At 40.0% G+C, this 27549-nt stretch overlaps 1 protein-coding gene across 1 annotated transcript; it reads left to right on the top strand.

Moving 5' to 3' along the window:
- Window positions 1-405: 405 nt before the first annotated feature.
- Window positions 406-27063, top strand: LOC149289473 (AT-rich interactive domain-containing protein 3A-like). Its single transcript, XM_089490610.1, has 8 exons — window positions 406-758; window positions 1973-2222; window positions 17308-17380; window positions 18261-18444; window positions 18671-18921; window positions 19464-19724; window positions 24922-25014; window positions 26921-27063. Exons 1-8 carry the CDS (start codon window positions 406-408, stop codon window positions 27061-27063), a joined length of 1608 nt encoding a protein of 535 aa, XP_089346736.1.
- The last annotated feature ends 486 nt before the right edge of the window (window positions 27064-27549 follow it).

Here is a 27549-nt window from a genome sequence, read left to right as displayed (position 1 = left end):
GAGACGTCATGATTTTGCTACAAAACTCTCAACCATAGGTTTCAAAAGCATTGCTATGATGATGTGCGGTAGTAATAACTTTCGGTTGTGAGCTGTGAATGTACATAATATCCACTTTCTCACTTTTTCCTGCTCTTTGTTTTTTGTTTTTTTTTCTATTCCCCCTCTTTTCCAACAGTGTCCTTAAGTGTGTAATTCATCAACGGCCTTACTAAACATTGGAAAGGAGTGTATGAATACGAAGGTGTGAAAGGACTATGCCATGTCAGAAACTCAAGGACATTGAATCTACCTCTGCTTTGTGATTGGCCCTGGCCTCTTACCCCAAACACATCCGCAAGCAAGTTTGAAATCCCTCAGAAGGTGGAGGAGACAGCGCGTGGTCCTCGCCCGCCCCATCGCGCCATGAAGCTGCAGGCGGTGATGGAGACGCTTCATCGCCAGCAGCGGGCTCGGTTGCAGCAGGAGCTGGAAGCCCGGCAGCTTCAGCAGGATTCAGTGGGTGCTCGTACACCGCCTGCTGTGGGCTACACTGGTAATGGCACAGAAGAAAATGAGCCAGAAGCCTTGAAAATACAGCGGGCACAAGCAGCAGCCCTGGCTGCCATGAGGGCAGCTGCTGCAGGACTCAGCCAGCAGCCGAGCCCAGCTGCCTCTGATGAGGAAGAGGATGGTGAGAGCATGGCTTCAGAAGATGATGAGAGAGAAAGGGATCGGGAAAGTGAACAGTACCAGGACATGGGATCAGAGGAGGAACTGTGAGTGTAACCTTTACGGTGGGGGGTTAATGATCTTGCATTATTCTGTCAGATTGAGGAGTGGCTCTCCTAAGCACGCAGGCTTTTTCGACATTTGTATTTATTAGCAACTATGTTTGATTTTGCATGCCATTTTTACTCCCTTTGGCAGCTGTCCTTTTCATCCTGGTTAGGGGACAGAGTTGCGGTTCCTGCACTGTGTCCTTTGCACAGGTTTAACAGGTTCTGTGAGCTCCTGCATACATTCGGCTTCCTCACATCCATCACCTCTTAAGTGCAGTGTTTTCTTTCCCCAGTATATCTAGTGGAAGTACTGATGGGGGAGGGTGGCATAATGAACTCTAGGGTATTTCATTTGTCGTGGGGTACCTAGATTAAAAGCATCACCATCTGTTTCAGGTGTCGAGTAAAAAAAAATAAAATAAAAAAAAGAATCTTATTAAAATGGTAAATGAAAAGTTATTTACAGCCACAAATAGTGAGATACTCACATTCCTGTCGTTAATCTTCCAGACTCTATTGACATTTTAGTATTAACAAATACTCTTTTAATATGTTCTCATTTAATAACCATTAGAATGCCAAAGTATATCAAAATAAAAGAATCCTTTTTATTAGAAGTGCCATGTCCCTTCTTTGACCTCAAGGTACTCAGCATGCCAGCAGCTGGCAGCAGGCCGACTAATGTTGGCAGCCAGTCATAAGCGGTTAGAAACCTCAGGCGGATAAAGTAGTTTGAAGTGGCAGCTTTTCAATTCGCACCACTGTCTTTGCCAAGTTATTCTTGTTTGCTGATGTAACTTTTATGATTAAACAGAGTTCCTTTCTACTACGCTAGTCTTTTACTGAAAGCCCCCGAAAACTCGCCCCATTTCAGCTTGAAAAGGGGATATGATTTCTTACTCTCTGTAGTTAAACTATGAAATCACATGACTCGTTTGTCTGGTCTGAGTAAGACAGCTGTTATGACGACATGAAGGCAAAAAAGTTGGAATGTGAAGACTATTTGCAAGGAAGGAAATTATAAACCAAGCCCACAAATGGGCTTATGATGAGCAAGAAACAATGAATGTGGCCTTAGTTAAGATTTTTATTCATGCAGTTTATACTTTTCTTTTAATGGACTTAAATAGGCTTTTGAACATTAGGTGTAATGGTGTATCGAAATTGTCACCTCTAACCTATGTCTTTTTCTGCTTGCTTCTGTTTTCCAGGAAGGGGAAATGGGATGAGGATGACTTTGAGGAGGAGGAAGATTATGATGACATGGAAGAGGGTAGTATAGGTGGAGGGGAGGCGGGCAGGCCAGGCAAGGGTTCCTTACTGCCTTCTAAGCACCCTGCCCAGCAAGGCTTTCCATCCCAGCGCCTAGCAGGGGGAGCAGAGCGTTCAGGAATCCCACAAACCACACACCCTCAAATGCAAGACCACGGTGACTGGACATATGAAGAGCAGTTTAAACAGGTGAGTGGTTGCATTATTTCCGTTAGAATGTAGGCAACTTCCCTCTGTCCTCTTTATTGGAGCTTTGTGAGTGTAGTATGTTTTCCCTTTTGCCATCTATTTAGCTTTAATTTTACATCCCCTCCCCTGCCTGCATGTGATGCTGTATTTAGGTGGATGTTCTTGGCCTTGTGGGCTATAGTAAAGTCTGTTCCTAACCCCTAAGTGTGAAAATGTGTGCCTTAAAGGAAAAGGAAGCCTAAAAAAAGTGAAGCAGATGTAGTCCAGAATTTAAGGGAGGGATGGAAGTAGTGAATGTTTAAGCAATATGCAAAGATGTGTACGCACTATTCCCTAAAGCTATCCCTAGGAGACGGAAAGCGTGAAACAAAGGCTTTAAATTAGTATTTTCATATCTTTTTCCAAATGGTTAGTGTTTTCGTTCCGGCTTTTTAACCGAAGGACGATGAAGTTGGATGCTGATTATCTTGCTCTTTCTCAAGAAGCAAACTTGTTTCACGCAGAGCATGTTGTAGTTTTGAAAATTAGCCAGGGAGTGTGTCGAGTTACTAGCAACATAGTGTTTGAATTACAAGGGATTAGAGGAGTAATATGTTACTTATTCTAGCGTTAAAAGATCCCTAGTTCAGTGACACTGTGCCCGCTTAACCTATCTGGTTCTAAATAGCTGAATTTGAATACTTTGAAAACATTTTTTGTCCTGTTTTTGACTGTTCTGTCATTTCTCAACAATTTAAGGCATAATCTACAGTGTACACTTTATTTTTGTATTCTGCTTTTGGACTTCTCTAAGGTTTTATTACGTTGTCACGTTGCACTGTACACACTGCCTTGTCTACCTAGTAGCAGGTATTGCGTGACAAGATCCTTGTTTATATCACGGACATCCCCTCTCCTCCCCTGATATTTCTCAGTGTGTGCTTTTTTTTTCCGCCTCTCTCTTTCACTTCCTGTAGGGTGGGGGAGGGACAGGGAGGCAGCCTCAGAGGGGACAGGGTTTTGCCTGTGTGACTAGTGGGCACAGAGCAGGAATTGTTACGTTGTATAAATGCGTGTGCTGCTGGTTTTCCATGTTAAAATAAACTAGGAGAGGTTTTGTAAAGCTGATAATTCTATCTTCATTGCATTAACCATGTATAGGGAATCAGTAGGAACTCCAGCATTGGGATGTGGGCTGAAGTGCTTGTCAGGTGTGTGCACGGGAAAAGAAAGCATACCAGGGTATCGGTGGGAGATATTGTGAGATGTATGTATAGAGGTGGCATGTTTGATTTTGGCCCCCTACAAAATTTAAGTGATGCTGACCAGTGGGGTTGGACAAATGATATTAGGGTGTCATTAAAGTGTAGGTGTCACGCCTGAGGAAAGTATAGTATATATATTTAGTTTAAACCTGGGGTGCCAGGCCGAGTTGTCGGTGGTATTTCCCGGTGAGCATGTTAATGTCATTAGGAAATGTGTAAACTCATGAGCTGTTTAGTGGGAGGCAACAGTTGGATGCGACACCTGGGCATACATGATGCAAATGCTTAACTTCTACCTTATGATTAATTCCTTTGTTTGGCAAGTACTGCTCTGGTAGAATACGGATACTTAAATATATTGTCAGGTGAGCTCAGTAGCTGTTATTTTGCTCCAGGGTTCAGTGTGGCAAACCGTTTTTTACTGAAAGTGCCAGACATTTGGTGGTGTAGTTGGTCTTGGTTGGTGTTGGTGCTTTGAGTCTGCTTTGAGTGGTTTTATCTATGTTACCCCTCCCTGATGTGTGCAGGATCTTTTCATGTCTGTGTTATGGGAGTACCTATGTATAGAGAACCTGTTCCCTGTCTAGGGTTTTATGGAAATGAATCGTGGGGGTGGGGGAGCAGTTACATTGTGCATGTTCTGCAAATGGAAAGGGTGGCTGGTACTCTATTGTCTCGATCCTGATGAAGCCTGTATGCTTGATTCTAGAAGTATCTGGTTAGCCCCAAACATACATGATGCCTTTAATAGGGAGTGAAGGAGCTTTTTTGTGTGTGTGGAGGTCCAAACGAGGTATATGAAGCCTTGATTAAAAGAAAAAGATGTAGAAATTAAAGATACTCCAGTGTCCCATACAGAGCCACCAATGAAGATTGCATATTTAAGTGCTTTAAATGGAAATACACAATTCCACTTCTAGAAGAAAAAAAAAGTACTTTATCTTTAGGAGAAGCATAGAATTTGACCGACTGTAACAACCAAAGAGAAAAACTGACCACACAGCGGCAGCTCACTGTGACTCTGGAGATGTAGCATTAACTAAAATAGAGTATTTTTTGTTAATGCAGGTAAAAGGATATGTATGATTTACAAAGTACAATAATATGCGTTCATTATTGGTGAGGCGGGGTGGGATAGTAAGTTGTCCAGTTAAATTATGTGGTTTGTCCAGCGGCGTTGCTTAGATACGAATCTTTCAGGCAGTGGAAGTTTATGGCAAAGAGTTATATAACAGGACAACGTGTTGCGTATTCCTGCAGAATGAATCATCCTCCAGTATCGCAACACTGTCTGTATTTGTTGGCTCTCTCCAGGAATCATGGTTTGGCATTCTGCCTGTCTGGTGAGACTGCTTCCTGTCTTAGGTTTGGGCCTGAGCCATGTTCTGTAAACCTGTATTACTAGAAATGTCTGTATCCCCCTCCACAGCCTTGTCTCCTTCCCCTTGCCTCCCACATAGAGCAATGCAGCGTCTGCTTTATTACATAACGCTTTCAGACTGTATATCGCTCTGTGCTCTAATAATACTGTTCCTAATCACATTCTTTTTAACCTGTCTTTTTGTAAGCACACATGCAACTATTAAGACTTTTGTGGCAGTAATTTGGTTAGAAAAACCCATTATGAAACTGTTTAATCAATCTACCCTATTTATCATTTTTCCTTCCATATAGTGCCCAAAAAAATGATTCCCATGTGTCGTATTTTGACATAACACTAAAAACAAATGGTGGTAATGGGTTCTTCTACCCAGTGGTACCACATTGCTGCCAGGGAATAGCAGATATGCTTATATCGTCCTGCGCGTGAGACATTTGAAGGAGTGATCCACTAAAATCTATGTTAAACCGCAACAGTGTTTGACCCATCACTTGTTGGTCTGCGACCTCCATCCGTTCAGTAACCACCATATGTTGTGTATCTTTGAACTTTTTGAACCCGAGATGTGCATTGATATTTGTAGCATTTGTATGGGCAAATAGAGAAATAAGAGAAAACAGTGTTGTATATTTCCTTTGGATTTCTTTTATTGTTCAGATTTAATGCCAGTGTTTTGGTGCTTTAAAGCAAAGTGATAATACATTAATACCAATATGGATATCTCAGTCATGGACAGGAGTTATGTCAACTTTTTTGTTTTGTTTTTTTATTTCTTAGTAATGGTTACATGGTATTTCCTTGTTTGCATATGCCTGCTATTTTAAAAATGGCTTTTGAGCACAGCATAGGGTTGGAAACTCATGAGCCTGAACAGTTCTATCCTGATGAGATCGAAGCTGCTGCATGTAGGTGGGTTGTTCAGGCCCATGCACACAGAAAGTATGTGCAAATGAGGGATTGGTAAGTAATAAAAAAAAACAAAAAAAAAACCACATACCGTGCGTGCCTTAGTCATGTCCTTATTGATGTAAGTGTATTTTATTTTACTTGCTCTGCTTTGTACAGAGAAGGCCTTTTGTCACTATTTTGGGGCTTTCTGGCATCCTCGTGTTATAAGATTCAAAGTTGTTCTGGTTATAGAATGCCCTTGGTGTCATATCAAAAGCATATAGCTTTGTTTACTTTTTGCAGATTATTGTGTAAAATCTGAAGAAATCTTTCACAGAAAGCCCAACGTTAGGTGTGTGTGTGTGTGTTTGCTCAAAGCTGTATACCAGTAAGCCACGGCATCAGTCTGCTAAATGAAAAGGTTATTTTGTAACGTGTGGTGAAAGGGTTAAACCTGCCAGGGTCTGTAACACTGAGTTACCGGTTGAACACCACATATCGATGTGCGTGCATATTGTTGTATATGTATAGCTGTGGACTCTGCTTCATAGATTATTGAAATAATGTATGTTGTCAATTTTGGCAAACTGTCGTGAAAAGACAATGACTAACTTTTTATGTGTTGATGTTTTCAGATTGACTGGTGGGGCCTTGTAACCTTATACCATTGGCGTATCTTTCTGCAGAGTGTTATAACGTTGTATGAATTGAATTGAGTTATTGTTCTGCACTGCTACAGTGGTGGGAAAGAAATCCATACCCAAGTGGTGTATCGATCGAAATCATTGTCACATTGTTCACTGCACTGTATTGATCCTTGAGGAAGTAGATCAGGCCAGTGTAGCAATGTGCATAAAAATGGTCCGTATTCTTAAACCCAGTTTGAAGCTTTGTGGTTGATCCATGCACGTCTCAACGTCTGAGCCCCCACCCATCTGCTCCTATTTGCTTTCTCCATGCTCTGCAAGTTTCCTGCTTTGCAGAGTATTTTTAGCTTGTTTTTAGATCATTTGCATGTCATAATAGCAGATCGCGTGCAGTAGTCCCAAGTCAGGCCATAGACCACGCTTCCTTTGTGGGTTATAGGGTCCACCCTCTATAAACGCATCTTGGTTTTATCCCCCCTTCCCCACAGACACCATGCTGTTGATTTTTGAATAGCATAATATGTTTCTATGTGGTCAATGTACATCTTAATTTTCTTTTTGGGATCCTCCTCCTGTGTCTGATGTTTTAGAAAACAGCTTTTGGACTGGCATAGTGTGAGATCAGCACAGTTGCTGGATATGCAGTCATCTTAGACACTGTCTTTCCACTTGGCATCTGCTAAATTAGTATGAGACCTCATCAGTATTATCTCAATCATGTCTATACTGGTTTGGAAGATTTCTTTCCCCCCCCCCCCCCCCCCAGTAGTTTCACTGACAGAAGCTGTGGAAGGGGGTTACTGAGGTTAAACGGTAACTTGCATTCATTGATCCATGGTTCTCCGTCCATATACTAGCTACCATGTTAAACACATGATTGTTCTGCCATAAACATCACTAAAAATGTGAAAGTTAAAAAAGCCAATCAAGTTTTGTATCTTGTGTTTTTTTTTTTTTTGTTTGTTTTTTCTTTTTGCTTGCATTTATGACCACTCAAATACAAAAAGCAGCTTATGTTGCTAGACTCCATTTAAAATAACTAGAAATGTTTTATGAAGCCTACATTTCTACATTTCATACTGTTAGGTGTGTGTCTTTTTCTATGTATGTATGTATTCAGATGCAACCATCCATGCTTGTTTTATTTTGTACAGCCAGTCTTTTTATTGTGTCATTGCATTCTTAGGGTCGTGCTTGCCTTTTGTGAGTAAGACATCTTACCTTGGCTATTAACAGGCGTGACAAATTGGTGACATCCTGCAATAGAGAAGGGTGGGGGCTGTGCGTTCTGGTCTTGTGTCCCTTCTAACAAAGAACACGTGGAAAAGAGCATGGCCTTTACATGCTGGGGTCAGAGGGCTGTAATTATGGGGGATAGTCCCAATAGTCTATGAAAGCCACCCAACAGAAGCTGTGGTGAGAGCAGTATAGGGTTGCGGCACTTCATATGTATCTAGATGGTTTAATATTTGTGTGCCGTATTAATACTGTTACTGACACAGATCTGTTGTGCAATAAGACTGGTTTTAGGTGTCCACACATTTTGTTAAAAAAAATCTGAATGTTTAAAATTAAGCTATTACATGTGAGTGCATAGTTACCAATATTGTAATGGAAATGTCTAAATATTACACTTGAAAAGATTAGTTTATTGATGAATTCAGTACTGGTATTCAGATTGATGTTGACTGCCAAATACATCTGGTATGTAGTGTGGGAAGTTCATTGTTGACAAAACATCTCTGCTCCATGTAAACAAGCAATGATTTCTGTAAGGAAGCACAGTGGTCACAGAAGTCCGTAGAGCGCAGTCAGATAAGACAGAAAGTGATGTCTTGTTAAAGCCTTGGATACGTTCCTGCCAGTTGAAGATGAGCTGACTAGCAGTTCGCTGAACCTTGCTCGGTCTGTTGAGGGCACCCTTAGTGGTGTTGGCTGTAATATCATTAGCTTCACAGCTTGAGTAAGCATGCTGTACTTCCACATCACTTCACAGAGCAAGACAACACTTCATCATCCATTCATAGCTCACTTGCTAGTACAAAAACAAGAAGTGGAACTTGCTAGGAAAGCATATGCTAACTGCCACAGGGCTTCACAATATGTGTTTACCATTGCAACCGCTCCAGAGGTTGTGTTTATGACTAACTAAACCAGTATGAAGTGCAATACTAATGGCTTTTATTTCATTATTATAGTTTAACTTTATTTAGCATCCAGCATGCATTGTGCTTCGTAAGGGCTTGTTTTCACTCATTGCAGTTGTATAACGTTTGGCTCCTAAACTGAGAAGCTGCCAACTTGAGACAGTAGAGTCCCTTCACTTTGTGATGACCATCATTTACCAGAATAACGTGTATCCTGGTACTTACCCTTACTGTCTTCTCATTATAGGCTGTAGGAGAAGTCTATTATTGCATCAACACATTGCTACACTGCATTTCCCCACTCATTGCAGCTAGTATAGATCTTTACCTTCTGTACTGCCTAACCTCTAAGTGGAAACTGCTTGTCTTTCTAGTGGCAACATATGTAGCTTGTTATAAATAAGAACATGGCTTTATGCACTCACTCCTTCTAAAGCTAGGATTAATTGTCTTACGCTCAGTAACTCGTCCCTTTTCTAATAGTCGATTTAAAACAATCTGACGTTAATTTATACATGTTGCATTTTGGCTTGTCCTTGATCCTACTGCACGTACATACGTTAAATCACATCCTCCTTCACCGCACCCCTTCCCATCACACTACGCACGGCTAATTACACCATTACCCAGATGCATTTTCTATCATTAATCCTGCGCTGTCCAGGCAGTCCATTGCAGTTACCGACTTTAATAATAAAAATATTTAATGTATAATTGGTTGCATAAACTAAAAGCAGGATGTTTATGGAAAAGCGCACTAAAATGGTAACTGAAATTGCAGCTCGTGCTTCAGTCCTAATAATTGTAATCCTTTTTGTAAAAAAAAAAAAATATTGAAAGATGTAAAAGTGCTTTCTACATTTTATGGCATTGTCATACTATATTATAATATTATAGGTATTTACATTGTAAGCTGTGACTAGCCTCTTTTTATGTGTTTCCTGTAAAATACAATCATGTGGAACTGTATGTTACATTCATCATCGCTCCATTTAAACCTTGTTGGTGCTGGCCTCCAACAATGCGTTGCTTTACACGTTGTGCTTTACTGTAGTGTCATGTTGTATGTTTGTTCCTACAGTTATAACAGTTTTTGATGTTCTATTTACAAAAAAAAAGTACTAGAAACTACACCGAGGCATTAAATGTGATAGGACTACTGGATGTTAATTGAACTTATTAGATGAGGGAGGAAAACAAATCGATCTGGTTAGGCGAAATAATTGTTATGATATGGAATGACATCTTTTGCGGTGTGTTTTTGAACAATGACATGGACTTGTGGTCTATTCACTTCATATCTAAATATACAATCCATTCGTATTCTGAAAAAATAATTGAAAAATAACTTTCCGTGGCCAAGAATAGGAGGTTGGTTATTATAGTTGTCATGCGTGTTTTTACTCAACATATATCTATTTTTGGGACAGCTTCTCAGGCTTCCACTCTGTGGCTTTGTATGGCCAGCAGCTTCTCATTCGTGTCTCATGTTATTGTGGCCAGTAGTCTCCCCTCCCAGTCCCTAACTTGGTGAACTATGTGCTCTGGAATTCAGATTGGTGTCATGTGTTCCTTTTTTAAATTCACTCAGCATACACACCAGAACTGCGCAATTGTTGCGTGCTACACTATGCAGTAATATGGAGTATTTTTCTTTCAATGTCGCCTCATGTAGACAATGAGGACTGTGCACATTGTATACTTTCTACATGTTTTAATAGGCAGTCATCCCTGGTCTTCATTCCCCCAAAGAATGGCAAAGTAGGGCAGGCTTTCTTAATTCTTTATACATAATTGTGAACCGGGAAGCGTTTTAATGTGAAATCTAACGATGCCTTACCCACAAGCTTCTTCCTCTAAACATTTTTATTAGGGGTGCTGGATTTGTTCTCCTAAAGTAATGGATTGGCTTCATTAACATTACTGGTGACACCAAAGTTTTCAAAACTGGGCTTGGGCACTGAATGCCGTTTATCATGGAAAGCCTATGCATCGATAAAGATATTTTAAATACCTCTTTCTAACTTGTAATAACACTTGTGTTGTTGATAAACCACATGCAGCCCTTTGTCTGCCAGTCAACATTGTTGATTCGTCAACATTGCTGAATCTGTCCTAGAAAAGTTCATATGCATTACACAAAGCTCATATTTACTGAAAGTATCCTTTAGATTTTCATACATTTGCGCACCTTCCTTAAATGAAAAAACTACTGAACATTTAAATACAAATACAAAAAACATCTCTTTAAGGAAGGTACGTAAATGTATGAAGATCTTAATGATACTTTCAATGAAAATTGAGTGGTATACAATACCGTTAACACACAGTATGTAATATTTTGCCCAATGCATGCAATGTTTGTGGTAGTTTTACCTTTAAAGTGAGATATGGATGAGGATCAGAAAATTGTGTTAGAGCTGTAAAGTGACAGATGGTAAAGAACTGTATTAGCTGCAACATCTTAAGCTTTGGTAGCTTTCTATAAAAAAAAAACTGGTATTTTTTGTTTTACCTTTAAATTTATCAGACTGTTGCCCCGCATGATACAGGCTGGTAATATGTATAAGGGAAACCCACTGTATAATGGAAATTAATAGAATGCGAATTACGCCAAGAATCTATTAAACAAGACTTGCACAATTGCCATAGAATGTTTAACATCCTGTTTATTGGAGCTTGTGAATTTTGCACAAAACTTTGCTGCTGAAATACATATTTCAGTTTGTACATTTTATTTTATGCAACATTTTTTATTTTGGATTTTTGTTGGTATTGTTTTGTGGGCTTTTAAGAAATCCTGCCCATATAATCCAATTCAGGAGTAAATTCAAAAATCACATTGGTTCACCTTTACTATTGTTTAAAAAGGAAAATAAGAAAAATTATTCTCTCGGGTTAATATTGCACGATATCCTAAGCATAACCCTTGTGTATTTCATCCCCAACTATTACATGATGAAAGATTGTTGGATGTAGCCTGGATTTTATTTCGTGGAGGACCTGATCGGAAAAGGTTAATTAAATTCGGAAAAAGAGAAGTAGAAGTATGGAATAAAAAAAAATAAAAAAATAAATCCTATGCCTGCTTTTATTGCATGGGTTCAACAACCGTGAAAAAAGGAAACCGTTCCCTCTGAATACAAAATACACACACTCAAACACTCTACTGACTTGGGTCTCCGGTTTCTGACTGGTTTACGTTAAATGTGATTTTGGTCCTCCTTGGCACTTCCTGGAATAAGAATCTGGTAAAAGACATAATCTAGTGCAGTTGCACTTGGCAGTTTGCCAAGGAAGTAGTAGTAGTAGCAGCAGCAGCAGCAACAAGGATTTGTGTCTGACCTAAGTGATTGGTTACACTAGCGACTCGCTGGCCTGTTATAATACATAGTTATTAATGGGACATGTCATGTCGGTTGCTTTTTGCTAGGTTTGCCGACATGATAGTCGCCTCTTCATTCCCGATTAAGCGGTCTTATTTAAAACCTAATCCAAGCATCTCTTCCCTGTGACTATCCGCTAACCTGTTGAAAGATCCAGTCTCCCCAGCTTATCAGTGGACAACAATTAACAGCCTAGCGAGTAAAAGGCACTACCGTTTTTTAAAGCTTCATTTCATCCTGTATATAATCTGATACCCAGCCAAAAAGACTTTCCTGGTATCTCTTAAAAGTAAGTTCACATGTCAACATACATTTAAAATAACAACTTTAACAGATTTTAGTTTATGACTTCTCTAAATTCTCAACACTCTTCGCTCTCATTTCTCTTTTTTTTTTTTTTTTTTTTTTAAATTTATGGAACCAGCAGAGAGAATGCTTATACAGTTACAGATTGTGGTTGGCTCTGACAGGTATAAGGTGTGTGATGAGCCCCGGGACAGTTTTTAAAGATGATTCTGTAAATATTTGAATAAATGTATCTGTTTTTGCTTTTTCGCTTCATTAGAGTAGTTTGCTAGGTACTTTGAACATTACACCCCCCTCTCTCCATTTTTCTTTGTCTTCATCATAACTCTTTGGCCTTTGGTCTTTTTTTCCGTACCAATGCCACTTATTGAGTTAAACATTTAAGTGTAATGACTGCGGTAGGAAAAAAAAAAATTCTTTACAATTATATAGAATCCAGTCAAAAATGTAAGACTCCCCCCACCCCCCTTCCTTCTGGTTTAAAAACATTCTGGCCATATCTCACTTATAAGGTGATATTCCACTCTCATATGTTCCCATAATATATATAAATATTATCATTAAGATATGTCCTACTAAGAATATATTGATCAGAATATTAAATATTTGGAAAATATATAAAATGCATTTAATAAAGAGGGTATAAATAAGTTATACTGAAAACATGAATCCATTTAATAAACTGATAAACCCATATATTAATTTACTAAATAAAGTTACAATACACTTAGACTAAACACTGTACAGTAACATTACATTAATGCACACCCATGCTAACACAATACATTAATACACACATACACTCGAACGCCATATGCTGACATACTTACACAATTAGCACACACTCATACAAATTAACACCACACCTACATACACTGACTGTGGCACTGTACATACATACATACATACATACATACATACATACATAAAATAACACACACGCAGAGTGACAAACCCTACAGTACAATACGCATACATACACTGTACTTGTATACACACACACTCTTACTCCAGCACTATAACTATGCATACACACACTAATCCCCTCCTCCTCTCTCTCTTACTTCCTCAGAAGTAAATCAAGCCCTGATTTAACTATGTCAGTGGACATTGGTCCTTAAGCACAATGAAACAGAGTTGTATATCCAAGATGCAGACATTTTCTTTGAAGTAATTGTTGTCTAAATTGGTGCGTGTGACCACTCCTATATGTCTGCAAAACAAGACAACATGGTGTGCACGCCAACATACACCACCGCACAGTGTTCTTTTGGAGCCTAAACTTGCTGAACAGGTCTGTGAAGGAGGAGGGGGTCTGCATGAGCAACACATAGACAGAATGCATGCTCCTTAGGATCTATTGCTTATTGGTTTATTGGTATCAAACATATGACTAAATGCATAGTGACAGTCAGTGTTTTGTCAAGAAAACACTTCTTGAGGTCTTCTGCTTACATAATTTTACCTCATAGGAAGCATGACGTTTTGGCACATTTCAGTGTACGCATTTGACATACTATGATGTGTTTGCTAAACTCGCAGGAGTGCTTTACACTTTGTGTTTACTGTGCGGCGTGAAGAGCCAATCTGAATGGCTGAGCTGGCCCTGGAGAAGGACAGAAAATCACTCCACAGTTTTGACATTGTGAGGTCAACTGTTGAAATGTTCAAGTATACAGCAAACTCCAGTTTAGTTAATGCTTCTTTGCATTGGGAAAGGGAAGCAGTCACGTGATTTGCTGAGAAATATAAATATTTAGTTTTCCATGTACCTGTAGTTCATCCGTGTTTGTTTTTTTATATAAATCTCTTTGTATGCTGTTGTATACAGCATTATGTTGTCTTTGTAGGAGTGAGTAATGTAATCAGACCTTAGACTGATCACCAGGATATGACATCATCCCATTGTACAGCATTGCTGAATATGGCAACATTGCCTTGATTGAAGCCTATGGAAGCCCCCAACTAAAATAAGTTTCTGCTAGGAATCACAGCAAAAATGCCGTTCGGTTTCATGTTGAATTCAGTAATTAGTCCTTGAATAGAAGCAGGTGGAACATGGCTTCAAAATATTGCAACGTGCCAAAAAATTGTATTGGACATACTCTTAAAAATGTCCATAGAAATTTATTTCATTCATTTTGCTATGTAGTTCTATTTCCAAGGAATCCCTCGGGCTCCATCTCTCTACCTTTGCCCTGCACACACACTTTTTTGTGTTTTTGTATCCCCCACCTCCCCCGACAGCTGGTTAAATAATTAATCGTGGGAAGTGGAGTAGAGCAGTTTCTCATCATTTATTTATATTTACTTATACAGCAGGGGCAGGCGCTGCACAGTGTGGCGTTACTGAGCATATTGCACAATGACATTTAGTGATGGAAGTCAATATGGCTGAGGCTGTTCTCACTTCCCAACTTCACTGACTGTCCTGGTACAATACAAGGGTGTGTGTATATGTATGTATGTATGTGTGTATGTAATATATATGTTTGTTGAGCCTTGCTACACTGCCATGCACTAACATTTTACACACTTTTATACACACTCAGACTGACTGCAGCACCATACATATTGCACACGTACACATTGACACTACAGTATACACACACTGACTCTAGCACTATACATTTACACACGTACACACACTGACTCTGTCGCTATAGTGTACACGCACTCACACTATTCCCTCTCACCGGCCATGCCGCTGCTTATCTTATGCTATCGTCAATCCGGCACACTATGCTTTCCTGCAGTTGCGTGGTGAAGCAAATGACATGAGGCACCCAGCGGGGGCCCGTAGCGTGCATTATGTGACCCCACTGGGTGCTTCACGGTACCCGATCCACTGGATTCATCATGGCGCAGGAAGTGGTTGCTAGTTGCCCTGGCACCCGGGGTTTGTCAAGCCCTGATTTAAGGTATACTTGTGATGTTGCTAGTCACTTTTGTCTTCATTGCTGCTGCTTGTCTGTCAAGGATTTGAGCCATGTCTTTGGGAAGAAACACACTGCTCTTGGTATAAGAGGGTTTTGTGTGTGGCAAGATTGGCATCACAGACTTCAATTTAATCTTTGAGCATAGTATTGTTGAGTATAGAGCTTGTGGTGAGGATCACATCTTGGCTGTTCTTGCTAAGTGGATTGAAATTTTCAGTTCTGCACCTGCTGTTTTGTTAATTACACTTTAGGTGTGACTGAATAGCCTTAGATAGGCTTGTAAAAAGCTAAACAATGGGTTGGCAAATTTCATTTCGATCTATGAGCCAGCCAAAAAATTTAGAGCCAACTGAGCGCCCCACATCATGTTTTTATTTTCATATATTACCCTATAGTCTGCAGTTAAATGATGTATATTGGGACAATACAACATGAAACACCTTTTTTCAGTGCTGCACCACTTTGTACGGTACTGCCGTTAACCCCTTCATGACTGTGGTGTAAAATAGCCCTTAAGACTCAAGCTTGTATGTTTAACCATTATACTTGCATACACAGATGCTAACACCATACACTAATACACACACTATATGCTGGCATATACACATGTTAATGCCATACTGGTAACACAATATAATAACTGGTATACACAACACAATGCAGGCTAATGCTACACTCTTATACACATGCACACACTGGATAACACTATACTTCTGTAAAAATGCACACATATACTGAATCTGGCTCTACAATACAGTAGACATACTGTACCACTATCTAGTACTATACGTATATACATATACAAACTAATATTACAGTATACACACACACACTGATTACAGCACTATACATATACACACTGACTGACTCGACCGTATGCACTCATACACATACATACGCTACCCCCCATACCTCAGAGACCTGACACACCTATCTTCTGCCATTGTGAATCCGGCACCCAGTGCTTTCATGGGGGGGAGAGGGGCTGCAGTGAGGCGCCCAGCGGGGTCACGTAGTGCACGTTATGTGACTCCGCAGGAACACGTAGGCTGCCAGGTTCACAATGCTAGCCATGGCCAGTTTTTACCCCCCTTGTCCTACAAAACCTTATGCGCCAAGAAGTTGCTTCTAGTTGCCATGCCGGGGTTTGTTGAGCCCTGTGTTAAGCAAACAATTTATCTGGCCAGTTTCAGTGAATGAATAAACGGTAATATTGGCAAGGCATCTCCCATATGTTGACTGCTTGCCCACATAGTGGAGCCAAGTGTTAACGTTCTGCTGGTGAGCAGCATTTCCTACCTTGTCTTGTATCCAGTGAAGTCCGGACAATGTATGTGCGTTGTTAGTGATAAGCAGCTTCTGTTTTGATACATGGTTATTAGTTGATCTATTCTGAAACTGGAAGCGTTTATTAAAGTAATTGTTGTGCTATGCTGGGGAGTGCATTCTGTTTAAGTGGCTTGGTTATAGGGCTGGATGGATCCCAGAAACCAGGTAATACTGGCTGCCAAAATCGTAATGTTCATGACTAAAAAACTTCTGTGTTTGTATAATTAAATCGGAGTTCTCTCCTTCCATATTGAATTATGCATTATTCAGGGCCAGCTTAGCCCTCCTTGCTGGAGAATATTGCCAGGTATGACCCTTCAAAACGAAAACCAAAATTAAGTGAGTTGAAATCACTCTTAGTAAATAAACCCTATGGCATTTATTTGAAATTGTGTATGAATTTTCCCAGCGCTGGCTATGGTAGGTAGTATCTTGCTAACCCAATATAAAGTTCAAGACTGCCAATTGCTTATAGCTTACATCTCGATTATTCTAAATGGATGCTTAGGCGTGTGTATATATAGTGATGTGGAAGTAAATGTAGGGTTATTGTACTTCTATAAAATGTGTCCTTTTATTGAGTGACTGTAAATATGGTGTTGACAGAACTAACTTTTGGGGTATATAATTAGTCCTGCAATTGCCCCCCCCCCCCCCCATGTGTATTGTTTATCAGTACATCGTTTTATGTTTGCGTTCCCTTCAGCTCCCACTTACACCTCCTGAAAAAAATCTTTGTGGTTATGTTTTGGCTTTCTCTATTAATCTTTCTTTGGCATCGCCACCATTTTAATTACTTTACTCTGTTTCTCAAACAGCTTTATGAATTGAATGGGGACCCCAAAAGAAAAGAATTTCTGGATGACTTGTTCAGTTTCATGCAGAAGAGAGGTAAGTGCACTCAGTTTCTTGTGTTAACTAAACATACTAAACTTTGGATAATTTGTACTACGTTTAATTTCACATTAAATGCTGGATGTATGTATATGTGTTGAATTGGGGGGGGGGGTGGAGTGTTGGAATTCGAGCTGGGGGCAGAGTCTGCCATAACTGGCCTCACCCACCTGTGGGAATGCAACATTCCAGACCCCCACCCACCCTCTGCCCCAGGGGGTCTTGCCCTTATCAACAGAGCAATTAGTGGAATATGCTGGGCTACTGGGAAGGGAGGGGGTGAGTTAGCACCTCTATTGCTGTGCTGAGCATAAAAATAACACATTGGATTGTTTTAAATGTAAAAGGAGCAATGAGAATGTTTAGAGTTATACTTTCATGCTGTGTGATGCCTGTAAGTTGAAATGTACGTCAAACTTGGTTGTAAATTTAGTGCAGCCTGTCACAGTGTACTGTATCACAAAACAATATATGGGTGTTATCTCTTTCTGGTTTGTAACACTATTTCAGGGGTAAAGGGCTTCTGTACGGTTTTGTAGAGTAACAGACTTTCATGTTTGTTTCTCTTCTCCTTTTTATAGCAGCAACAATTTATGCATCACTTATTGCAATATGTATATTCAAGGGCTATGACAACTAGAATTTACAGACTTACACAAATATTAGGGCCGTGCTTGAAAACTTATATTCTCTCATATATATATATATATATATATATATATATATATATATATATATATATATATATATATATATATATATATATAATGTCCTAAATACTTCCCCAATCTCTGTTCCTCATTGGATATCAAAACTTTTTTTTTGTTGTCTTCTGCTGTACGAGACCCGAATTATAGTTATGTGCCGTCTCTCTTAGGGACCCCTGTGAATAGAATCCCCATCATGGCTAAGCAGGTCTTGGACCTCTATATGTTATATGTCCTGGTGACCGAGAAAGGAGGTTTGGTGGAAGTTATCAATAAGAAACTATGGCGAGAAATCACCAAAGGCCTCAATTTGCCTACCTCAATCACCAGTGCAGCCTTCACCCTGAGAACGCAGTAAGTATGCAGCATGTAGTGTAAGATTTTTACTGAGCTAATGTCTGTGGGACATGGATCTTGCTCTTCCACCACCATGTGACGGGTTATTGACGGGATAGACGCGTTTCATATCCCCCAGCATTATCTTTTATGTCCGTTACCTCTAAAAGCTGTGACCTCTTGTTCTCCTGATACAGCCCACTCTCTCCTTGAATTTTTATTTGTATCCACTTTTTTTTAATAGATATATGAAGTATTTGTATCCCTACGAATGTGAGAAGCGTGGCCTTAGTAATCCCAATGAACTGCAGGCTGCCATAGACAGTAATCGCCGGGAAGGTCGCAGACAGAGTTTTGGGGGCTCCTTGTTCACTTACTCACCCAGTGGAGCTCCAAATTTGCTTTCACCCCCAAAGATGCAAGTGTCAGCCATGGCAATTGGTACTGCTGCAACAAATGGTAGCTCCCTACCTCAAATGCAGAAGATAAAGAAAGGTGAGTTGGGATGCAAAGGGGAAGCTATATACAGGAAATTTGAGTTACTGTAACTCTAATATGATTGACTGTGTAGTAATGAAAACCCTGAGGTTTAATGTGGTTTGTTTATGTAACCATATTGGTGAAGGCTTTATAGGATTTAGGTAAGAATCTGTAGCCCTTAGAACAATACTATTCAACTTTGTGGGTGCAGAGGGCCAGCATTTGTCAGACCAACAAGCTGAGAGAGTGACCACTGTGCTCCCTTCTCCGTGAGTGGGCCACTCTACCTTAGGTGGCTCCCTCTGAAGAGTATTGGACCCTCAGGTCAGCTCGCATCTGCAGCTTGTCCTGCAGACCTTAAATAGCACATACAGTCCTGCCTTAGGAAAATGTTCACCTTGTGTCACTTCATCTTCTAAGTAATATGTTAGAGCTGTTTGATTCTTAAATGTTTGAAAAAGCAGCGCACTAATACACAAAAGCATCAGTTCGGCAACATATCATGATGTTTACAGACCAGAGCTTTCAACATAAAATGGTATTTCTGTCTTTTTCAGAGGAGGACTCTCCAATCTCTTTGACAGGACCCCCAAGGATCCCTGTCAACTTGGCTGGACACTCCATGGTGGCTGCCCAGGTTGCTGCCCAGGCAGCAGCACTGGAGCAGCTCAGAGAAAAGCTGGAATCTGGAGAGCCCCCGGAGAAGAAGATGGCTCTGGGAACAGAGGAACAACAACGACTGATGCAGAGAGCTATCCAGCACAATCTCCTTGCAATGACTGCACAGCTTCCAATGAATATCCGCATCAACAGCCAAGGTAAGAGTGATTGGGTGTTCTTTCTCCAAGTATTTAACTTGTAAAGCAGGGATATATATTTCTTCAGTCAATCTCTCTAAAAACCAAAGGCTTTCGGTTGCCTCCACCCATTTATTGAGCTTTCAGTGGTGGGACACCTGACCATTACACCAACAGGGACTTTGATGACATTGCATTCTAAACACATAGACATTAATGTAAAATTACACCCCCCCTTTGTAGCTATAACGATTTCCACAAGAGTTTTGTGGAGGTTTTTCTGTGGAAGTTTATCCAGTAGAGCATTTGTGAGGTGGAAGAACTTGACTGGTCCACACAGAGCCATGACCTCAAAACCACCAAACACTTTTGGGATAAACTGGAATGGAGATTGCGAGCCAGGCCTTCTCGTCCAACATCAGTGCCTGACCTCACAAATGATCTACTGGTTGAATGGGCAAAAATTCACACAAACACTCCATAACTGTTATAGCTGGAAAGGGTGGGGGGGCAACTACATATTAATGTCGATGCATTGAGAATGAAATGTCATCAAAGTTCCTGTTGGTGTAATAGTCAGGTGTCCCAATACTTTTGTCCATATACTGTAGCTAGCTCAGTCTTGGTTTATGATTTAATCATTTGAGCTGGTGGCTGGACAACATCTCAATTAACTGCTGTTCCTTTCCCTTGAGTTCCTGATGGGAGCAAGGCCAAATTCTAAGGGCATTGATACATGGTTCAGTGAGTTCAGATAATAACAGTGTAAACACAGCTCTGGTCATTTATCAGCTGCGTGGTTACTGCCCTTGTCCCAGTACAAAGGATACTCAATTCTGAGCTTCCTTTGTTTCCACTGATTCCTTGTCGGCCGACCATATCAAATTAGCAGCTTTTATATTCAATGGTTTAGACTTTACAATGTATGACAAACTGGAAGGATTGCTACTTTTAAATAAAATAAAAACAAACAAAAAAAAAAACTGGCTTATGGCTTAGCCAAGTTGTCGTAATGAGAGAGATCCATATGAATGTTCTGTCCAGTCCTTTCAACAATATCTCAGTGTGTCGGCTATGTATGCAATTCGTAGTTGGCAAGAAGGCCCAGGAAGCCAAATATGTACCGCTCCTGGTGGATCTTACTGGGATCACCATAGTATATAATATGGGTACTCATCAGCTGCAAAGTTGTGTTTAAAAATAAAAATAAAATAAATAAAAAAACAGATGACCAGCAGGTATCGAGTAACTGCAATGTCCTGGATGCCTCTACTGCAAAAGGCCTACATGTGCCCATATATTTTATTGCCCTGTAAATATATTACAGAGCATTTTATATAAAAATACTTTGTTTGAAGAAGTTGCAAATTTAGTTTTATAATTGCAAATCTAAGTATCTGTTAGTATCCAGATTGAATGTTTAACCTTACTGGGTAGCTAGAACAACCAGTGCCACATATCTTTAAAAGAAATGTGCTTATTTGTATGATTCTAGTTACTGCCAGCATAAAAACAACAATATAACGTCTTCAATCCTTTCTTCAGTAGTCTGCATAGCAGTATATTTGAATTCAAATGTATGATATCTTTAAAGGGGCAGTCTAATGACCCTAACATTCCTACTATACATGAATTAATATTAAAGTACTTTGACTACTTTAATATGCATTTCTCCAAAAAGGAAAAAAATCAAGAATAAAGCGCTTGCCTGACCTATATGTCACAGTCCTGCTGCAAAAGCTGCTCCACAATGACCTAATGTTTCTTGACACTGTTTGGCTTCTTGAAGCTGTCAATTAATAACAGATATTTGCTTCCATTGATATCATTTGTAGCACTTTCCAAACGGGCACTGGGGTCTGAACAGACTCACGCATGCAGCCTTCACCAGAGAAAGCACTGGAGCTGACTAGATGGGAGTACATCTTCTGCATGGCATTTTGCTGGGGTGGGGAAAGGGGCAAATGCATTTGGGAGGATTTTACAGAATCCCCCCCATGCATTTGCATCTCTCGTAAGATGGTTGTGCCCGATAAAAACTGAGTTCCCAGAGGATCTGATACCTTTAAGCGCCCTCTGCAGGGTTATAACATGTACTGCAGTCATCCATGATTGTCAATGGAGCCCAGCTTACTAATCACTATATGACTAGTAAAATATAAAAAAAAAAAAAGCAAAATAGTTTAAATAAAAATAATAATCTAGCACTGTCACCGTGACATCATAAGAGGAACTATCCAGTGCCAAACAAATTTAAATAAAAGAAAATGTCCAAAAAAAAAGTTTAGCTTTATGAGCAAGTCCTCAAATTGGCACCGAAAATTAAAATACCAGCATTTGAAATACCCTGGGTAGTCTACTACATAGAACATGGGCTCAAGATGACTAGATGTCAAGATTCCAAATTGAAAAATGCACATCTCCCAATTACTACCACAAAGTGCTAATACCAGCATTTAAAATACCCTGAGGTTTCTAGGTTTCAATAAAATATATGGTTTGATGGGAGTAAATTGATTTGGCCCACTTGAAAGACGTCCCAAATAGTACAAAGACGCAGGTTATGAAATAGCAGTACACTACTTATACTAACATAAAACCATTGGATATTTCTAAACCCAGGACAAATAGAATCTGATTATTCCTTAATGAATTAAATACGCATCAATGCTGAAACAATCAAGGGGGGGGGTAATAGCCTCGGGAGCAACTGGGGGAACGCTAAGTAATAATTTTTTTTCTGAAAAGGGGGCAGTAAGCCAAGTAAGTTTGGGAACCTCTGGTTTAAACAATATACTACGTTTTTGTAAATTTTTTGTGTGTGTGTGATATTCAAACTACTTGAAGAGCTGCACCTGAATGCATAATCTGTCTTCACCAGACATTTTACTTTAACACAAAGAGAAAAAAGTACTGCAGAGTAACTTTTTATGACTTTATTTCAAAGCAAATGTTGTATTGTTGATGGATGGACAACACCTGAGCCACTGGTCAGTTCTGATGTTTGTTTTTACTTAAGGCTATTCTCCAACAATTGCTGCTTCCCCTGTTTAGCCTTTTCTTTAAAGTTGTCCTGTCTTCTAGAGAAGACATGTCTGGGGGGAGGATGGTTGTTGTACAACAGCTTGCATTGTAGATTAAGGATTGGGCCATTGTGATTGAGTTTGCAATTCTACACCAGTGTAGACTTCATGGCAACAGTATAGTGATGTAAACTAGATATGTTTTGCTTTGGTTACCATTCCTTGAAAAGAGTTATCCACTATACTTCAGTTTACAATAATACTTTTACTTTAATGCATTGAAGCAGAATCATCCTGCAGTCAGTTTTATTAATCTGTGGCACAACTTTATTGTTAACTGTAAGATGTTGTGTTTAAAGTCCTTTTAAGGAGTCCGGTTAGAGGCCTCCTAAAACACCACCCTGCAGTTTAACGTAGGAACAACAGATGCTGAGTGTAGCCCTGCAAAATGCATTATTTTCATGCTGAATTGCTTACTGAGAGAACATTGATTATGGTCACACAAATAGTTTCCTCCGTCAAGTTATGACATAGTACAGTTATTCATCACAAAATTCAGGCACACTGCAAGTCCAGTACAACAGCAGTGAAGCATGACATTTGACTGGAGTATAAGAGCCTTTGTGTGTACAGTTGTGGCCAAACGGTTTGAGAAGTATTGATCTTCACAAAGTTTGCTGCTTCAGTGTTCTTCGATATTTTTGTCAGATGTTACTATGCTATACTTAAGTATAATTACAAGCGTTTCATAAATGTCAAATGATTTTATTGACAATTACATTACGTTTAATATTTGCAGAGTTGCCCCTTTTTCAAGACCTCTGCAATCTACCCTGGCATGCTATCAATTAACTTCTGGGCAGTATCTTGACTGATGGCAGCCCATTCTTGCATAATCAATGCGTGTAGTTTGTCTGAATTTGTGAGTGTTTGTTTGTCCACCTGCCTCTTGAGGATTGACCACAACTTCTCAATGGGATTATGGTCTGGGGAGTTTCCCTGCCATGGACTCAAAATTTTTTCAATGTTTTGTTCCCCGAGCCACTTAGTTATTATCATTTTTGCCTTATGGCAAGGTGCTCAATCTTGCTGGAAAAGGCATTGTTCGTCACCAAACTGTTCTTGGATGGTTGGGGGAAGTTGCTCTTGAAGGATGTGTTGGTACCATTCTTTATTCATGGCAGTGTTCTTAGGCTAAATTGTGAGTGAGCCCACTCCTTTGGCTGAGAAGCAACCCCACAAATGAATGGTCTCAGGATGCTTTACTGTTGTCATGACACAGGACTGATCTTAGCGCTCACCTTGTCTTTTTCCGGATGCCCCAAACAATCAGGGGACTCATCAGGGAAAACGACTTTACCCGAGTCCTCAGCAGTCCAATCGCTGTACATTTTGCAGAATATCAGCCTGTCCCTGATGTTTTTCCTGGAGAGAAGTGGCTTCTTTGCTGCCCTTCTTGACACCAGGCCATCCTCCAAAAGTCTTCGTCTCACTGTGTGTGCAGATGCACTCACACCTGCCTGCTGCCATTCCTGAGCAAGCTCTGCACTGGTGGTGCCTCAATCTCCTAGCTGAATCAACTTTAGGAGACCTGCCACTTGCCAGACTTTCGTGAGCGCCCTGATGCATTCTTCACAACAATTGAACCTCTCTCCTTGAAGTTCTTGATGATCCGATAAATGGTTGCTTTAGGTGCAACCTTACTAGCAGCAATATCGTTGCCTGTGAAGCCATTTTTGTGCAAAACAATGATGACGGCACACGTTTCCTTGCCGGTAACCATGGTTAACAGAGGAAGAAAGATGATTTCATGCACCCACCCTCCTTTTAAAGCTTCCAGTCTGTTCTAACTCAATCAGAGTGATCTCTAGCCTTGTCCACGTCAACACTCTCACCTGTGTTAACGAGAGAATCACTGACATGACGTCAGCTGGTCTTTTTAGAGCAGGGCTGAAATACAGTGGAAATGTTCTGGGGATTAAGTTCATTTTCATGGCAAAGAGGGATTGTGTTTCATCTGATCACGCTTCATAACACTCTGGAGTATATGCAAATTGATATCACCTAAACTGAGGCAACAGACTGTGTCATTCTCAAAACTTTTGGCCACGACTGTACAACTTTATTAAAACGAACTGGGGTTATTTGTTACTTTTTTTCCAGTTTAACATGCGTATTTTTCATTTTTGTTCCAGCTGAGGGAAGGCAAGACTCTGCTGTAAACCTCACTACCAATGGCACTAACAGTATTAGCATGTCTGTGGAGCTTAATGGCATTGTGTATACAGGTGAGTAGCTCTCAATTTACCCTTTACCCCTTTACGTGAGTTGACATGTCGTGCAGTTAAGCGTGCACACCGCCTCAGCATTCTCCAGGTCCAGGACACTGCCTCGCCAACTGAGGCAGAGTTCCTGGACCCAATTGGTGATCACGGGGTCAGCGGGTTGCTGCAATTAACCAATCGCAACAATCTCTGATGCTCACCTCAGCATCAGTGTTTTGAAACATTGCCTTTGTTACCCTCTGTATCTCAAACACTGATCATGAGGTACAGAGAGTGAAATAGTGTTACACAGCGTTGTAGAGTATTTGAAAAATGAACCCTTCCCATCCCTCTTCCTGATCACTTTAATAAACTGTGATCACTGTTTTACTTTAGGTGCTAACTTTTCAGTTTTGATACGTAAAATCATTTTTATGCTAATTTAATTTAACCCTTGCAGCTCCCTGTTGGTGCTCTGATCAGTACTGGTACTGCTCAGGTTTTTTTTCTTGTTTTCTTTCTTAAGTGGGCAATTGCTTGGGATGAGTGAGTTAGTATTAGGTTGGGAGATATTAAAATTAAAAATAGTTCTGTGTTCACTTATAGTGTGGAGGAGGCTTACGCCATTCTGGCATCCAGTTCAGACATTGCTTGTATATTTAGCCCAATATTTTATTCCTCAAGTGACGGTTCGGGGCTCTGCTGCTCGTCCCCAACTCCCAAAACAAAGACGGAGCCTACGCCCACCTAATTTTGCATAGCTGAACATACCCCCATTCACATAAACCCTTGGCTTCACAAGAAGTAGAACAGATAGTCACATTAATTTATGCAGCTGTCACTCGCTTATTAAATATTTTGAGCTTATTGCTGCTCAAACAAATCTTTATGTATATGGCCACCTACTCCACCTTTTATTATACAAGGCAGCAGACCCGGCCCCCACCGAGTAGCTGGAGATGAAAAATTCCAAATTGAAAAACTAAAATGTGCATGTCTCAAATGTGGCCTTCTACACCCCCCACAAACAACCCAACAAACCTATGCATGGGTGGCATCACTTTAAGCAGGGGATGTTGCCGAACAAAAATTTTGGATTTTTCTTGCAGCAATACACAGCAGACTGTCAAAAGCCATGGGGAAATTGTTTTGTTTTTTGTATCTATTTTTAATACTATATTGAAGGTTAAAAGCAACATATAATTTTCATGGGTGTGTTAAATAACAGAGAGGTACATTTACATTTAAACAACCACATATCAGAAATGAAAAAATCGCCTCTATTCCCTGACTATATAATACTCGGTCCAATAATGATATGTGACTTTGTTCGTACATTTTGTGCTGGGTGCAGCATAAGTGCTGTCCAGAGTTAGCCAAAAAGACGAGCTGAAATTTGTACATATGGTGTAAAAGTCTACCAGACCTGTTCTTTATAAATATCCCCTGATCAGCCATGGTTGCTGTTTTCCATCCATTTTGCAAGCTATGTGACTAATATTGTTGGAATGGAATGACTAAAATATGTGAAACAACACTTTGTAACATTAATCGGGCTTAATTTTTCTTGAATTGCTTCTTTCTGTCAGACCTGAATTCATTATTGTATCCCTCACTTGCCAGCACCTTGAATCTAACCTAAAAATACCGTGTATATATAATAGAACAGAAGTTTCAGATCTTAATGGCCCAGGACCACTTCTAAACCAGACTATCTATTGGTTGGAAATAGCTATATGTGCCTTTATCTGATCAAGGTGTGTTCATTTAGGTCTCGCTTGTTTTTATGGCATGCAATTTATCTTGTATATACATATAATACATTTCGCTATGTACTATCTCTTAGGTAGCTTAGTGAATAAATTCCTTTTATGTTTGGTTTGAGAACATAATGTATTTGAAAGTAACTGTGTGCTGTATTCACTTCAAGGAGTACTCTTCGCTCAACCTTCTACCTCAGTGTCTGCTACCAGCAAAGGAACCTCCAACCGTACTACCAGTGTGGGAGGGGTCAGCAGCATCTCTTCGTTGCCCACGCATCCGGCTCCAACTTCCAACAGCTCATCACCTTGACCTGGAGCTGCCATAATTTCACACAGCTGACGCCAAAAAATTATGGAATTGTTCTGTGTTTCACACTCAGGTTTATTACTCCTCATCAATGGGAGCTCCCGGAACAGAGTGCAGGGGCTAGAGGGGGTCCGGCTGAGCCATTGTAGGGTCAGAAATGATCCTTTAACTATCCATGAATAATATACCTCACTTCTTGCACTGTAAATACATATGATGTGTGTATGTTATATTTTACAATATAATGTATATTCAGTACCTCCAGGTTCAAAAAAACCCGTCTTAACCTCCTCAGCCCCACTCTGCGCTCTGGAAAACCACCCATACATTTTTTTTTTTTAACACATTTTTAATCCCTACATAAAAAATAAGAAAATATGGAATTTTTCGAGGGGGGGGGACTTTTATTGTGTTAATGCCTTTTATTCTGAAAGGAAGATGGAGGGAGAACTGCAAGATATGTGAGAATATTGGCATAACCCTTATGCT

The sequence above is a fragment of the Sceloporus occidentalis genome, unplaced genomic scaffold (genome assembly GCF_023333645.1).
Source record: "Sceloporus occidentalis isolate IW3139 unplaced genomic scaffold, rSceOcc1.0.p SCAF_45, whole genome shotgun sequence".
NCBI lineage: Eukaryota > Metazoa > Chordata > Lepidosauria > Squamata > Phrynosomatidae > Sceloporus > Sceloporus occidentalis.
This window is presented reverse-complemented; position numbering and strand designations above follow the sequence as displayed.

Coding starts and splice junctions, on each gene's coding strand:
- LOC149289473 (XM_089490610.1), top strand. CDS start 406: ATGAAGCTGCAGGCGGTGATGGAGACGCTTCATCGCCAGCAGCGGGCT. Junction 759..1,972: donor ATGGGATCAGAGGAGGAACT/GTGAGTGTAACC, acceptor TCTGTTTTCCAG/GAAGGGGAAATGGGATGAGG. Junction 25,015..26,920: donor TAATGGCATTGTGTATACAG/GTGAGTAGCTCT, acceptor ATTCACTTCAAG/GAGTACTCTTCGCTCAACCT.